Source organism: Australozyma saopauloensis, chromosome 2 (genome assembly GCF_035610405.1).
Source record: "Australozyma saopauloensis chromosome 2, complete sequence".
Lineage (NCBI taxonomy): Eukaryota > Fungi > Ascomycota > Pichiomycetes > Serinales > Metschnikowiaceae > Australozyma > Australozyma saopauloensis.
In genome coordinates, this window is record NC_086132.1 from 453,244 (window position 1) to 466,662 (window position 13,419).

General features: G+C 46.0%; 5 protein-coding genes and 1 non-coding gene across 6 annotated transcripts; 4 read left to right on the forward strand and 2 right to left on the reverse strand.

Annotated features, from left to right (window-relative positions):
- Window positions 1-375: 375 nt before the first annotated feature.
- On the forward strand, window positions 376-3,639 carry PUMCH_001441 (uncharacterized protein; the record flags this gene model as incomplete). Its single annotated transcript, XM_063020491.1, has 1 exon — window positions 376-3,639. One exon carries the CDS (start codon window positions 376-378, stop codon window positions 3,637-3,639), a length of 3,264 nt encoding a protein of 1,087 aa, XP_062876561.1.
- Window positions 3,640-4,109: 470 nt separating this feature from the next.
- On the reverse strand, window positions 4,110-7,250 carry PUMCH_001442 (uncharacterized protein; the record flags this gene model as incomplete). Its single annotated transcript, XM_063020492.1, has 1 exon — window positions 4,110-7,250. The coding sequence occupies one exon, from the start codon at window positions 7,248-7,250 to the stop codon at window positions 4,110-4,112; it is 3,141 nt and encodes a 1,046-aa protein (XP_062876562.1).
- Window positions 7,251-8,872: 1,622 nt separating this feature from the next.
- On the forward strand, window positions 8,873-9,427 carry PUMCH_001443 (uncharacterized protein; the record flags this gene model as incomplete). Its single annotated transcript, XM_063020493.1, has 1 exon — window positions 8,873-9,427. The coding sequence occupies one exon, from the start codon at window positions 8,873-8,875 to the stop codon at window positions 9,425-9,427; it is 555 nt and encodes a 184-aa protein (XP_062876563.1).
- A 74-nt stretch (window positions 9,428-9,501) lies between these two features.
- On the forward strand, window positions 9,502-10,347 carry PUMCH_001444 (uncharacterized protein; the record flags this gene model as incomplete). The annotated part of the gene is made up of 1 exon (XM_063020494.1): window positions 9,502-10,347. The coding sequence occupies one exon, from the start codon at window positions 9,502-9,504 to the stop codon at window positions 10,345-10,347; it is 846 nt and encodes a 281-aa protein (XP_062876564.1).
- Window positions 10,348-11,808: 1,461 nt separating this feature from the next.
- PUMCH_001445 lies at window positions 11,809-11,881 on the forward strand. The gene has a single exon. It is a non-coding gene; the product is annotated as a tRNA-Phe (tRNA).
- A 731-nt stretch (window positions 11,882-12,612) lies between these two features.
- Window positions 12,613-13,149, reverse strand: PUMCH_001446 (uncharacterized protein; the record flags this gene model as incomplete). Its single annotated transcript, XM_063020495.1, has 1 exon — window positions 12,613-13,149. The coding sequence occupies one exon, from the start codon at window positions 13,147-13,149 to the stop codon at window positions 12,613-12,615; it is 537 nt and encodes a 178-aa protein (XP_062876565.1).
- Between the last annotated feature and the right edge of the window lie 270 nt (window positions 13,150-13,419).

Consider the following 13,419-nt stretch of genomic DNA (forward strand, 5'->3'; position numbering starts at 1 on the left):
AACCTTGACTTGGCGAGTCCTGCAAGAAACCAGACTCTTTCCAAACCATCGAGCTCTTGCCCGGTGCAAAGTCTTTGCCGATGACTGCGACGTGCACACAGTCAGGCCGTTCACTGTCATGTTTAGACGCAAAAACCCGACAATAAGGTGTCCTATGCACAGGTCTTGCCCGTAATATTGCCATTATGTGCAGTAATTTATGAATTAAGGTTTTAGTCTTCTAACCTTCCTGTGTCATGCAGGAGCTGCGAAATTAGAAGGCTAGGGATTCAAGTTAACTGTGATTTAGACCAATATTTTGAGTCGCCCGAAATTGTTATAAAAGGCCAGATGATTTCCCTGCTTAATTTTTTCTAATCAAACCAATCTGAAGCCATGAAATACGGACTCATTACTGGTCTTGGTTTCATCCACTACCTTGTAGGTGCTGTTGATGCCTTGACTGTGACTGAGAACACAATTTTGGACTCCGGCGATAACATCGAGTTCAACGGTCTTAACGTTGCAGATGGTGCTTACTACTCTGTGATTGATGGCTCTGTTGTCTCAACTGAGGGAGACATTGACATTAAAAGTGAATGGTACGTGACTGGTAGTGACTCTTCTGCCAGTGTTAAGTACGACGGTGAGGTTTTCCTCAATGACGGTGTTGTTGCCTTCAACTCCTTGAACCAAACTGAAGGTCAATCTTCCTACGAACTTACTCCAAACACTTTCGTTAATACAGGTGATTTGTATTTGGGTGTTGGAGAGGGCAGTGATGATGGTTCCGATATCAGTGCTCGTACATTCTACAACCCATTCATTCTTAAGTCTCGCGACTACTGGTCTAACACTGGTATGATTTCTATGTGCAGTAGATCCAAAGAGCCTTGTTACGCCAAGATTGGCTGTGGAAGCGGAGTTGAGAATCACGGTTCCATTTGTTTGGACAACACTGTTTGGTCTCTGTCTCAACAAATTAAGGGTTCTGGATGTATTTACGTTGGTGGTTCCTCCACCTTCAAGATGCAAGATTCGTCTTCTCTGATTGACCTCGCCCAGACCGTTTATCTTTCCGGTTCTGACTCTGTTTTGCACTTGGAGAACCTTGATCAGAACTCATATGGTGCAAAGGAATATAAAGTCAGAGGTTTCGGTGATGGTAACGAATTGCGTTTCGGCTGCAACTATGATAAGCACTCTTATGACCAAAACACTGGTATTTTGCAAGTCATTATCAACAAGCTGTGCATTGTTAAGGTCGATATTGGTATTGGCTACTTCTTCTCTGGCTTCGAGAAGAGGCAAAATACTCTTTGCTACAAGCCTAAGCCACCTCACAGCTGTCCTCCAGTCTGTAAATGTAAACCTGTCTTCCCAAAGCCTCCTGGATGCCACCCCAAGCCACCAAAGCCTTCCTGTTCTTCTTCCAGTTCTGTGAAGCCATCCTCTAGCTCTGTCAAGCCATCTTCCAGTTCTGCTAAGCCATCTTCCAGTTCCGTGAAGCCATCTTCCAGCTCTGTGAAGCCATCTTCTAGTTCCGTGAAGCCATCTTCTAGCTCTGCTAAGCCATCTTCCAGTTCCGTGAAGCCATCTTCCAGTTCTGCTAAGCCATCTTCCAGTTCCGTGAAGCCATCTTCTAGCTCTGCTAAGCCATCTTCCAGCTCTGTCAAGCCATCTTCCAGTTCTGCTAAGCCATCTTCTAGCTCTGTGAAGCCATCTTCCAGTTCCGTGAAGCCTTCCTCTAGCTCTGCTAAGCCTTCCTCTAGCTCTGCTAAGCCATCTTCCAGCTCTGTCAAGCCATCTTCCAGCTCTGCTAAGCCATCTTCCAGCTCTGTCAAGCCATCTTCCAGTTCTGCTAAGCCATCTTCCAGCTCTGCTAAGCCATCTTCCAGCTCTGTGAAGCCATCCTCTAGCTCTGCTAAGCCATCTTCCAGCTCTGTTAAGCCATCTTCCAGTTCTGCTAAGCCATCTTCCAGCTCTGCTAAGCCATCTTCCAGCTCTGCTAAGCCATCTTCCAGCTCTGTCAAGCCATCTTCCAGTTCCGTGAAGCCTTCCTCTAGCTCTGCTAAGCCATCGTCTAGTTCTGTGAAGCCATCTTCCAGCTCTGCTAAGCCATCTTCTAGTTCCGTGAAGCCTTCCTCTAGCTCTGCTAAGCCATCTTCCAGTTCCGTGAAGCCATCCTCTAGCTCTGCTAAGCCATCGTCTAGTTCTGTGAAGCCATCTTCCAGTTCTGCTAAGCCATCTTCTAGCTCTGTGAAGCCATCTTCCAGCTCTGCTAAGCCATCTTCTAGTTCCGTGAAGCCATCTGGATCGTCTAGTGCTCCATCTTCCAGCTCTGTGAAGCCATCTGGATCCTCGAGTGCTCCATCTTCCAGCTCTGTTAAGCCATCTGGATCTTCTAGTGTTCCATCCGGATCCTCTTCTGTTCCATCTGGATCTTCTAGTGTTCCATCTGGATCCTCTTCTGTTCCATCTGGATCTTCTAGTGTTCCATCTGGATCCTCTTCTGTTCCATCTGGATCTTCTAGTGTTCCATCTGGATCATCTAGTGTTCCATCTGGATCCTCTTCTGTTCCATCTGGATCTTCTAGTGTTCCATCCGGATCCTCTTCTATTCCATCTGGATCTTCTAGTGTTCCATCTGGATCCTCTTCTGTTCCATCTGGATCTTCTAGTGTTCCATCTGGATCCTCTTCTGAATCATCTATCGTTCCATCCTCCACTTCTGAAGCATCCTCTATCGTTCCATCCTCGACTTCAGAGGTCTTTTCTTCGTCTCTTGAGCCAACTTACCGGTCTTCCCTGAGTTTCACTGGATACCACAACACCTCTTCCACGATTGTACCAAGCGGTAGCGGTGAATCATCTACCCAGATTCCAGGTCCAACCTCCCAAGGTCCAGTTCCAACTACTCAAGGTCCAGGTCCATCTTCAACTGTTGTGACTTCCTTCACTTCGTTCACCACTATTGTGACTCTCACTTCTTGCGAGAAGAAGGTCTGTACCCCAGTTACTTCCACATTTACCATTAAGACCGCCACTACCGTGACTGTCCCATGTGACACTACCACTGCCACTCCAACCACTATTACTCCAGGTACTCCAGGTACTCCAGGTACTCCAGGTACTCCAGGTACTCCAGGTACTCCAGGTACTCCAGGTACTCCAGGTACTCCAGGTACTCCAGGTACTCCAGGTACTCCAGGTACTCCAGGTACTCCAGGTGCTCCAGGTGCTCCAGGTGCTCCAGGTTCCGGTTCCGGCTCTGGTTCTGGTTCTGGCTCTGGTGCTCCAGGTGCTCCAGGTTCCGGTTCTGGCTCTGGTTCTCCAGGTGCTCCAGGTGCTCCAGGTGCTCCAGGTGCTCCAGGTTCCGGCTCTGGCTCTGGCTCTGGTTCTGGCTCTGGCTCTGGCTCTGGTTCCGGCTCTGGCTCTGGTTCCGGCTCTGGTTCTGGTTCCGGCTCTGGTTCTGGCTCTGGTTCTGGCTCTGGTTCTGGCTCTGGTTCTCCAGGTGCCCCAGGTGCTTCAAGTGCTCCAAGTGCTCCAAGCTCCAGCCCAGCTCCATCAAGTGCACCAACCGTTCCAATCGGTAACTCAGGTTCTACTGTCAAGTACAGTTTTGCCTTGGCTCTTGTCAGTTCGTTGCTCTTATTGTAAGTTGACTTCGCTTTGATAATCCTGCTTCTGATACCCATGACTTCCTTCGCTGTCTGTCATTTCATGTCGTTCGATTACGACTCCATTCGCTACCCTTTTTTTATCGACTTCACTTTTTTAGTTCTCCCGGATAATATTTTTTCGAATACAAGGTAATTTTATCATCATCTCTTTCGTAGGCATTAGTCTTAAGAATGGTATTAGGCAATTTCACGCTTCAGTGCTTAACTGAAAGATCCAAGTTAAGAAACTGTCCTCGGAATACCACGTTCCAGTGCGAACTACTTCTCAAAAGTTGGATGAATGAAAATCGCTACAAAGCTAATCAAATTTAGTATCACAAGAGTCTAACAATTACATTCGTTCGAAGATAGTCCCGACGGAATAGAATTATAGAAATCAATTAATCTCATATATATGTCTAGCTAGGTTTAATGAATTAAAGTAAACCGAGAGCCGAGAGGCTCGTATTAGTGCCTGGTTTCAAACTCATCGGCTTCGTCCTCGTCAGTTCTCAGCTTATACTTGTCAAAAGCGGCACGAATCTGGTCCACTAACGTCTCGTCAAACGCTCTCAGGTCGGTGGATGTATGCGAAACAGAGGGGCACAAGTCCAACTCCGCAAGTCTAGCAGTGACGTTCTCACCAGAAACGACAGAAGCTACGTCGCTATCAGCATTATCGTCATCCAATGCATGAATGGTCAAGTTGAGGAGAGACTTTCCACTACGTCTTCTCATCAAACTTCCAGGGAATGGTCCAGCCTTTGGTGCATACAGACTGATGTCATCGTCACGGTGAGAGTCACTCGAATCAAGAGTGAACGAGTGAATGGATTGCTTGCGCTCTGGGACTGGAGTTTTTGGCGTCTTGGGTGTTCTACACGTCAAACCATTGTCGTGAATCCATTTAGCAACCACAGCAGTCCAACCACACTGGTGCAGCGCACCTAAACCACGTCCAGTGTCTCCATCGAAATATTCATAAAATGGAACATAGTCTTTGAAATGTGGGTCTTGATTGACCAAATCATTTTCACCATTGCAGGCTCTGTTCCCGTCAGCATCTGGAATGAACAAGTGAATCAAACGATGCTGGATTTCTTGGGCGCACTGCGCCAAATTGAGATACTGTCCAGACCCCTTAGGGCACTCGACCTTCAAGTCACTTCCGTAATACAAGTAGAAACGTTGCAACGACTCGACAAGGAGGAAATTGACTGGGAACCAAATAGGTCCTCTCCAGTTGGAATTACCACCAAACATTCCTGAATCAGACTCACCTGGCAAGTACTTAACTTCGTAATGTTGACCATGAACATCGAGCTTGAATGGGTTCTTGTCATGATATTTGGACAAAGACCGGATACCATAGTCAGAAAGGAACTCATCCTCATCCAACATACGTTCCAAAATAGAGACTAAACGATCTTTGTTGACGAGAGACAACAATAACCGCTCGCCTACACCTCTATTACTCATGGAGGCAATATTACGCTCAGCGACTCCTTTTCTGTTTTCAATGAACCAGTCCAATCTCTTTTTGAAAGATGGGAACTTGTTAAGAAGTTCTGGCTCAAGGGTCAAAGAAGCATACAAAGGAATTAAACCAACAAGAGAGCGGATGGGCAAAGATGTGGTGTGAGAGCCAAAGTGAATGGCATCGTAGTAGAACTTATCTTTATCGTCCCACAAGGATTGCTCAGTGGGCTCGGACTCATCTCCTTTTGCTCCAGTGAAGGACATTGCGTCGGCGATGAGCAAGAAGTGCTCAAAGAATTTTGAGGCAATGTTCTCGTACACTGGTCTTGTCTTGGCTAACTCCAATGCAATGTTCAACATCTGCAAGCAGTAGAAGGCCATCCAACCAGTAGAATCTGACTGCTGCAAACGACCACCTGTTGGCAAAGGCTCGGAACGATTGAATACACCAATGTTGTCAAGTCCCAAGAAACCACCCTCGAACAAATTGTCACCTCCAGCGTCCTTACGGTTGACCCACCAGGTGAAGTTGAGGAGCAACTTCTGGAAGACACCCTCCAAGAAATCCAAATCCTCGGTACCATACATCTTACGCTCAATTTTGAACACACGGTAACAAGACCACGCATGCACAGGTGGGTTGACATCACTGAAATTCCATTCGTATGCTGGAAGCTGACCGTTAGGATGCATGTACCACTCACGAGTGAGGAGCACCAACTGTTTTTTGGCGAATTCCGGATCAATCATAGCGAAGGGAATGCAGTGGAATGCGGTATCCCAAGCAGCGAAGAATGGATACTCCCACTTGTCAGGCAAGGACAAAACATCGTCAATGAACAAATGCTTCCAGTCCTTGTTACGGCCATTGGCACGGTTCTCTGGAGGTGGAGGATGATTGGGGTCACCACCAGACCAGTAGTTATGCACGAAGTAGTAGAATTGCTTAGTCCACAAAAGACCAGCAAAAGCTTGACGTTGGACTTGTCTCAATTGGTTCGTAAGAGGCAAGGGCGAGACCTTCCAATAGAAAGCGTCGGCCTCATCTTGACGGCGAGCAAACACATTGTCGAACTCAAGCTCATCAATGTCGCCACCCTTACGGGAGAATTTGTAACGGATGGTGACGTAGTCTCCAGGAGGAACACCACCATCTTGGTCAAAGGAGAACCAGGCACATGCCTTGGTACCTTGCTTTTCTGGGTTGACGGCGTCCTTGTCACCATCCACAATGCGGTCATGGAACGCATTTTTCACGTACTCGGCCTCATTCTCTTGCAGATACAAATGCTTTTTGTTTGTTTCGTTTTCTGTGAACAACAATACAGGCTCAACGTCTGCACTGCCATCGGTGACACCAGGAGCAGGTGCAAACACCATTTGGCGTGGGCCAAACTTGGGGTGATCCACCTCCACGGTGTACTCGTCCAAGGCCTTCATATGAGGCTTGGTGCCTTTGTCTGCGCCCCAAGCCCAGGTGTTTCTAAATACTACATGGGGTGCAATGTGCAAAGGCGCAGCGTCTGGACCACGGTTGTAGGCCGTGATACGGAACAACAACTCCTCTGGATCATCGTCGGACTTGGCCACCTCATGAACTACGTCGAAATAGCGACCTTCGTCGAAAATGCCAGTGTCTGTGATCTCATACTCCTGCTCCAACCGCGAGCGCTTCCCATTCTCCTCAACCAATTGCTCATATGGAAACTTGGCATGGGGATACTTATACAAAAACTTCATATACGAGTGGGTGGGAGTGTTGTCCAAGTAGTAGTACAACTCCTTGACATCCTCACCGTGGTTACCTTGCGAATTGGTGACTCCAAACAACTTCTCCTTCAAGAAGTCATCCTCGCCGTTCCACAACGCCATCAGCATACACACCAATTGATGCGTGTCACAGGTTCCGGCCAAACCATCCTCTCCCCATCTATACGTTCTGTAACGAGAGTCGTCGAACGAAAAATCGTCCCACGCACTGCCCAGCGCAGAGTAATCTTCGCGCACAGTTGCCCACTGTCTTTCACTGAGGTAAGATCCCCATCGCTGGTGATACTTGATGCGTTTTTTGTTCTCGTAAAGTCTTTTCTCTTCTGCCGTGAGCATCGAGAGGAATTCGTCCGTTGACATGGTTGCAATTGTGACGAGGGTGAAGTTCGGGTGGTGTTCACCAATTGCTTTTTTTCTTTATGTGGGTGGCGGACGAACTAAAGAGAATAAGTGTGGTGGTGAATCTGGTTAATTTTGGGCACTTTATATCTGCAAACCCGCGTCCTGTATGCAACCCGCTATTGCTCCAGTATCGGACGGTACATAGCTGTTTCGTATCGGGGTGGGGCACTGCACGCGAAGGAAAATGGCAAGTGGTTGCGACTTGCTATTGGGAGAGATGGAATAACTTTCTAGGGGCGAAGGGGGCCAAGGGCGCGAAGGATTATACGAGAAGTGTCAAATTGCTTTTTTTGGCCGGCGATTATTGCTGGGAAACTTGTTCAAAAACCGTTGCTTGAAACCGTGGTCCAAGCGGGGCTCTGTGCATGGAACAGTGATTTGCTGCAGGATTGTTCCATGGATTCTCCATGTCCGATGGGTTCGGAGAAAAGAGGGGCATCCAACCGTTGGGGAAACAAATGAACACTGCAATTTAGCATAGGCACTGGAGTTGTGCTAGGGCAACGTTGATTTGGGCTCGCAACCACCGGTCGAAGATTCGGTGGGAATGGGCGGTGTCTCGCATATATCCGGGTCTCTGGCTTATATCCGTGTCACACGAATGGACTTCAGAAGGTCTGTGATGTTTTGAGGGTTGTATATGTTTTGTTTAATGAAATGTGTGGGTGGTTGCAGGTTTAACGAGTAGGAAAAAAGTGCGAAGTATAGTGTTTGGGTTTTCAGTATTAGTTGTATCTGTAAAATAGGTGCTTTGTCCCAGGGAAGGTTTGGGCGATGCCACCACAGCTAGAAGACTGGTGTGATTTGATACTGGAAGATGATGCTGGAACACTCTGATTAAGGTAGGCCAACATTGTTTGTAGTCTATTTTGAAAAAGGAGGGTGATCATGGGTTGCAGCCTGTGTCATGCCGTGAACTTGTTGAGTGTCTCTTCAGTGATAATCAGTGCCAAATACCCTTTACCACAAACCAATGGCGTGAAAATATCTTCATTCAATCTTTTTTGAATTGATGTGCCGGACCCCAAAGAGATATTGAACACCTTGAGAAAACCTTTCAGGATGTAGACAGATTCTAACGAAATCTTTCGACGATTCCTAAGTTCTCAAACCATAATGCCGTCATTTCGTATCCCACTGGCCACTACAGCTAGTGAACAATGTCCATAGGAGGCCATAGCTCAAATCATAGAAAGCTCCAACCATACAAAAAATGACGGAATCGCTAAAAGGCAACTAGAAATTTATCAACGGAAAATGGAGTCCACGATTACTAAACCAACATCCACATACAGAGACTAATCAGTCCACAAACACGGCCCACCGAAAAAAAACAAAATGCCGAACGAATTGTTTCATGGACCTCTTTGCATACAAAACATATCAAACTTGACGTGTCCCAAGAATTCCACCCCAGTCTTACCCCAAATGTATTATTAGCCTCACCTATCCCAACCAATCCACTTATCTTTCCCGCCAATCTGTCCCCCACATCTGCAAAAAATTACCCACAGGGAACTTGTACCGGATTGGGAAATGTGCCCGTGTCCGCGGCTATCTTCAGCGACATCGGACCAATCATGTCGCTCCGTGTGTTTTGCACCAAATTTGCAGCCAATAACCGACACCCACAGGCCACGCCTGGCGAGATTAGGGGAAGGAGATGTGGGGATCACATCGCCGCTCCTGCAGACAGACACACATGTTTGGACAAACAATGTATGAAAATCGATAATTTTCACGGAAAAGTCGGCCATTATCCGGAGCCTGAGGGTGAAATCCAGCGAAAAACCCGCCCTGGATTTCATTGTCCAGGTTGCAGTCCTGCAGCCAGTGCGGCCAAAAAAAACTTCAGCGGGTATCGCATCTGCAGGACCATCAATCCCAAATTTAACGCTGAGTCCTCTGCAACGACCCCGGACGGGATTTTTTGTGGAAAAAAAAGAGCAAAGTTAGAAATTCATGGCCAAATCTATTCATTGAGGACTTTTTTCGTTTCAAACTCATACTTTTGGCCCCAAAATTTCTTGCTACCGCCCATCAGGTACCCGCCATCACCATGCGTCGGGGCTCCGAACTTTGCCCCACTACTTTATGCACGGTTACGAATTTGCAGCTTCGTTTCTTTTTCGTAGGTTTTTTCCGGGGAAACTGATCTATAAAAACCCGTGCGGTTGCAACTTTTTTTCCTCTCTGTATTCTGTAAACAATGACCAACTCACAATTCTCGTCGCTCATCAAGCCCGTGGCAGAGGCCGTTCCTGCCATTCCTCCCAAGATTGAAGGAACTGTGCTTGACCGTTTCCAGATGAAAGGAAAAGTCACCGTCATCACTGGTGCTGGCGGTGCCATTGGTGGTGCTGTTGCCGAAGGCTTTGCCCAGGCCGGCTCGGATGTGGCCATCATGGACTTCAAGTTCGATCCTGCGTTTGATAAGCATTTGCTGAGCACATACGGAATCAGAGCAAAGTCATATCCTGTGGATGTTACCGACTACGAGCAAGTGGAAAATGTCATCAAGTCCATTGAGGCCGATTTCGGAACCATCGACACTTTCATCGCTAACGCCGGTGTGGCATGGACCACCGGTTCCATCTTGAAGCCTGAGAGTACCGTGGAGCTGTGGAGACGTCTTTTTGACGTCAACGTCCACGGTGTGTTCAACTGCGCTAAGGTTGTGGGTGAGATTTTCCAAAAGAAGGGTAACGGTTCGTTGATCATGACTGCTTCCATGAGTGGCCACATTGTCAATGTTCCAAACTACCAGACCTGTTACAACGCCTCCAAGGCTGCTGTGTTGCACATGTCTAAGTCCTTGGCTGTGGAGTTTGCTGGCTTTTGCCGTGTGAACACCGTTTCTCCGGGCTACACTGATACACCTTTGTCCTCGTTTGTTCCTACTGAGCAGAGAGCCAAATGGTGGGGCTTGACGCCTCTTGGCCGTGAGGCTCTCCCAGAGGAATTGGTGGGTGCATACTTGTACTTGGCCAGTGACTTGTCGACTTTCACGACTGGTTCTGATATTAGAGTTGATGGTGGCTACTGCTCTGTTTAATGGCGTGAATGTATTTATAGAGATTTGTTTTGTTTGGATTGACTATTTTGTATAGAAATTAATTGATAGACTCGCGGATTGTCTTCCAGAAAGTTTGTAGACTCAGAGGTTACTCTGGAAGAATAATAGCTAATAGAGGTCCCAAACTGATAACTCAGTTAAATCCTATTAGACAAAACGAGGAGAAATTTTATTGTGAGCTGTATGGCTTTGGGTTCATCTTAGATTGAGTAATTTTCCTCAATTTTCATCCAATTTAAGTTTGTAGCACCTATCTCTAGAAGATGAATATGTTGTTTCTCGAGATCGCACTTCAGTTTCAAAAGGCTAAAAGTAAATTCAAACCAAGCAAAAATTATTGGAAGTCGAAACACATGGCAAACTGAATTGAACGTGGGCTGTAGATGGAGTAATGTATCAAAAGTGATTGCTACTCGGTACCTGAAGTAAATTTTCGGTTGAACACCTCCATAGCATAGTGGGTGAGGTCATGATAATCCTGACTTTCTTCAAGATCTCATGTTCGAGTCCGCCAAAGACCAGACAGAATACTTCCGATTCTTATAATTTTTTAACCTAAATAATATAAGAATTTTATTTCAAACATATCCGAAAAACAAATTTTAGTTCCCCGTTGAATTTGGTTGAGTTTTGTAATATTGACCACTTATTGCCAGCGAAGCAATCAATCATTAAAGAAAATTCCGCCTGTATAAAATGAAGCTTTTATATAATTACTATTTCCTAGATTGTAAAGTTTTTCGGCGGGAGGTCCTATTGTAACTCCTTCAAACTATAGAAACGACACCTACTCGATCACCATGGCAGTAAATTAAATTTTCTTTCAACAACCTCGGGGATCAAATAATTTTCTTACTATCGATATTCTCATAAATCAGTTTTCACCTCGTGTCACCAGGTCAATTGACACTAGCGAAACCATGCACTCTGTACTCGAAGTGCCAAAAGCCATATCAGGAATTAGACATACCGATCTGATATAGAATATTTGCTCTTTCGAAGGTACATGAATTCAGAACCCCAAAATTCAGTACAGGGTCACGAAAATGTGCTCTGATTACTCAAAGAAGAATAGAACAAAGTCAAATCAACCTCAGCTGACACAATTCCGTATCAGGTGCCACTGAAAAACAAAAAGCTCAAGAACAATTTGAACTATCGATGAACTGGAATGTAGAGATTTAAGCGTTACGATTAGCGACATCGACCAGAGAACAAAAATCAACGATCAACGATTAACGATTAACGATTAGCAATAAATAACTGCTCTAATTCAAGGGTTCTACTGGTCAGAATATCTGATAAGAAGCTCATCATCATTGTAGTCCAATCTGATATCCACACAACTCATCAAGGAAACTTTTCGAAGCACAGACCTGACCCAAACAAAAGTTCGCAAACCTAGACTGGATTTAAACCTTACTTCATCTTTCAACATCAGCGGTTTTAGCTCAGTTGGGAGAGCGTCAGACTGAAGATCTGGAGGTCCTGTGTTCGATCCACAGAAATCGCATTTCTTTTTGTCTTTCTAAGCAAAAGCAAGTTTTTTTTTTTTCCGATGCAAACATCAATAGAGTTAATCCAGACGAAATCTTCTGTTTCTGGCTTCTTTTGTTTTGTGTGTAGGGGTCCCTGCTTGGATTTCGTAGACATCTTCCTGCATTGGATCGAATAACCACTATTGCCATAACCACTACTTAAATGAACTCTTCCGGAAATCGTGATTTATAAAACTTACATTAGATTCTTCTTTCTTTTCAATGATTCATAATTCCTGTCTCGATCAATAGGGCATGAAAGCGATTCCTAAGACATTCGATGGGTCCAGATCTTATGAAGCCGTGATCCAGAGCTCATGTGACAAATGAAATGATATCAAAAAAAAAGCGAATTGAGTTTTTGATTTAGAGCAGATGAACGTGAGATTCAAGTGAACACACCCAATGGAGTTCAATAATGATGTGAATGAGTCTCACAGAGTACTCATTTGAAATCAACTCGTACAATACGGTGAACAAATCGTCTTGATCCGCTGCATTACTCCAACTCTACAAAATGCAAGGTGTTGAGGCCACAGAACCACAGTTGTGGCTCCTGCCCGCAATTCGCTGCTTGAATGTCTGATCATCTCTTCCAAATCCTACAAAATCTCTCAAAAGCAAAATCTTGATCCGTTTTATTACGCTATGGGGCATAGTCACTATAGTACATACCTAAACCTCACATCCTCGGCCCTTCAACATCTTAAGCCACAGGAACACAGTCCTTGGAAATGTGGCCAGTCTTACCGCAGCTGTAACAAGCCTTGGCAACCTTATCAGTTGGAACACTACAGTCCTTGGAGATGTGGCCACTCTTACCACAAGAGTAACACTTGACGGAGCCAGCCTGGCAATCCTTGGCAAAGTGGTTTGGTCCACCGCACTTGTAGCACGAAGGACTCTTGTTGTTACCGCCGAAACGTGGCTTTCTTTGAGGAGCAGCGCCAGTAGAAGCGGCGGTGGTGGAAGCACCCTCGTTCTTTGGACATTGACGGGAAATGTGGCCGAACTCGGAGCAGTTGTAACATTTGGAGCCTTGGGCAGAGTTTGGACAGTCACCTTGGACGTGGCCAACGTCTCCACAAGAGTAGCATTGCTTAGAGTTGGTGGTTTTTGGTTCTGGGCAAGCAGACGACTCGTGGCCGGCTTGACGACAGTTGTAGCACAAACGCTCGGTCTGTTGGCAGTTGTCGGCGATGTGGCCGGTTTCTCCGCACTTGTAACACGATCTGGGGAACATTTTATGGGTTGTTAAAGAAAAGTGGTGGTGGGTTGAAAATTTTGCATGGCGGGATGGCGGGAGTGCACGGAGGAGAAGAAGAAAGAGGATGTTTTGGGGGTAGAAATGGGTTTCTGAGGTAAATTAGTGTGTGTTTTGGATAATTATTTTTTTCGGCGGTTTTTTGGTGGTGCGTTTGGCTTACTTCTTGCGAAGGTTGTGTTTTTGGTAGTTTCCTAATAAAGGAGCCACGCACGAGATCGGTTACGAGATGAATGAAATAATTGCGGA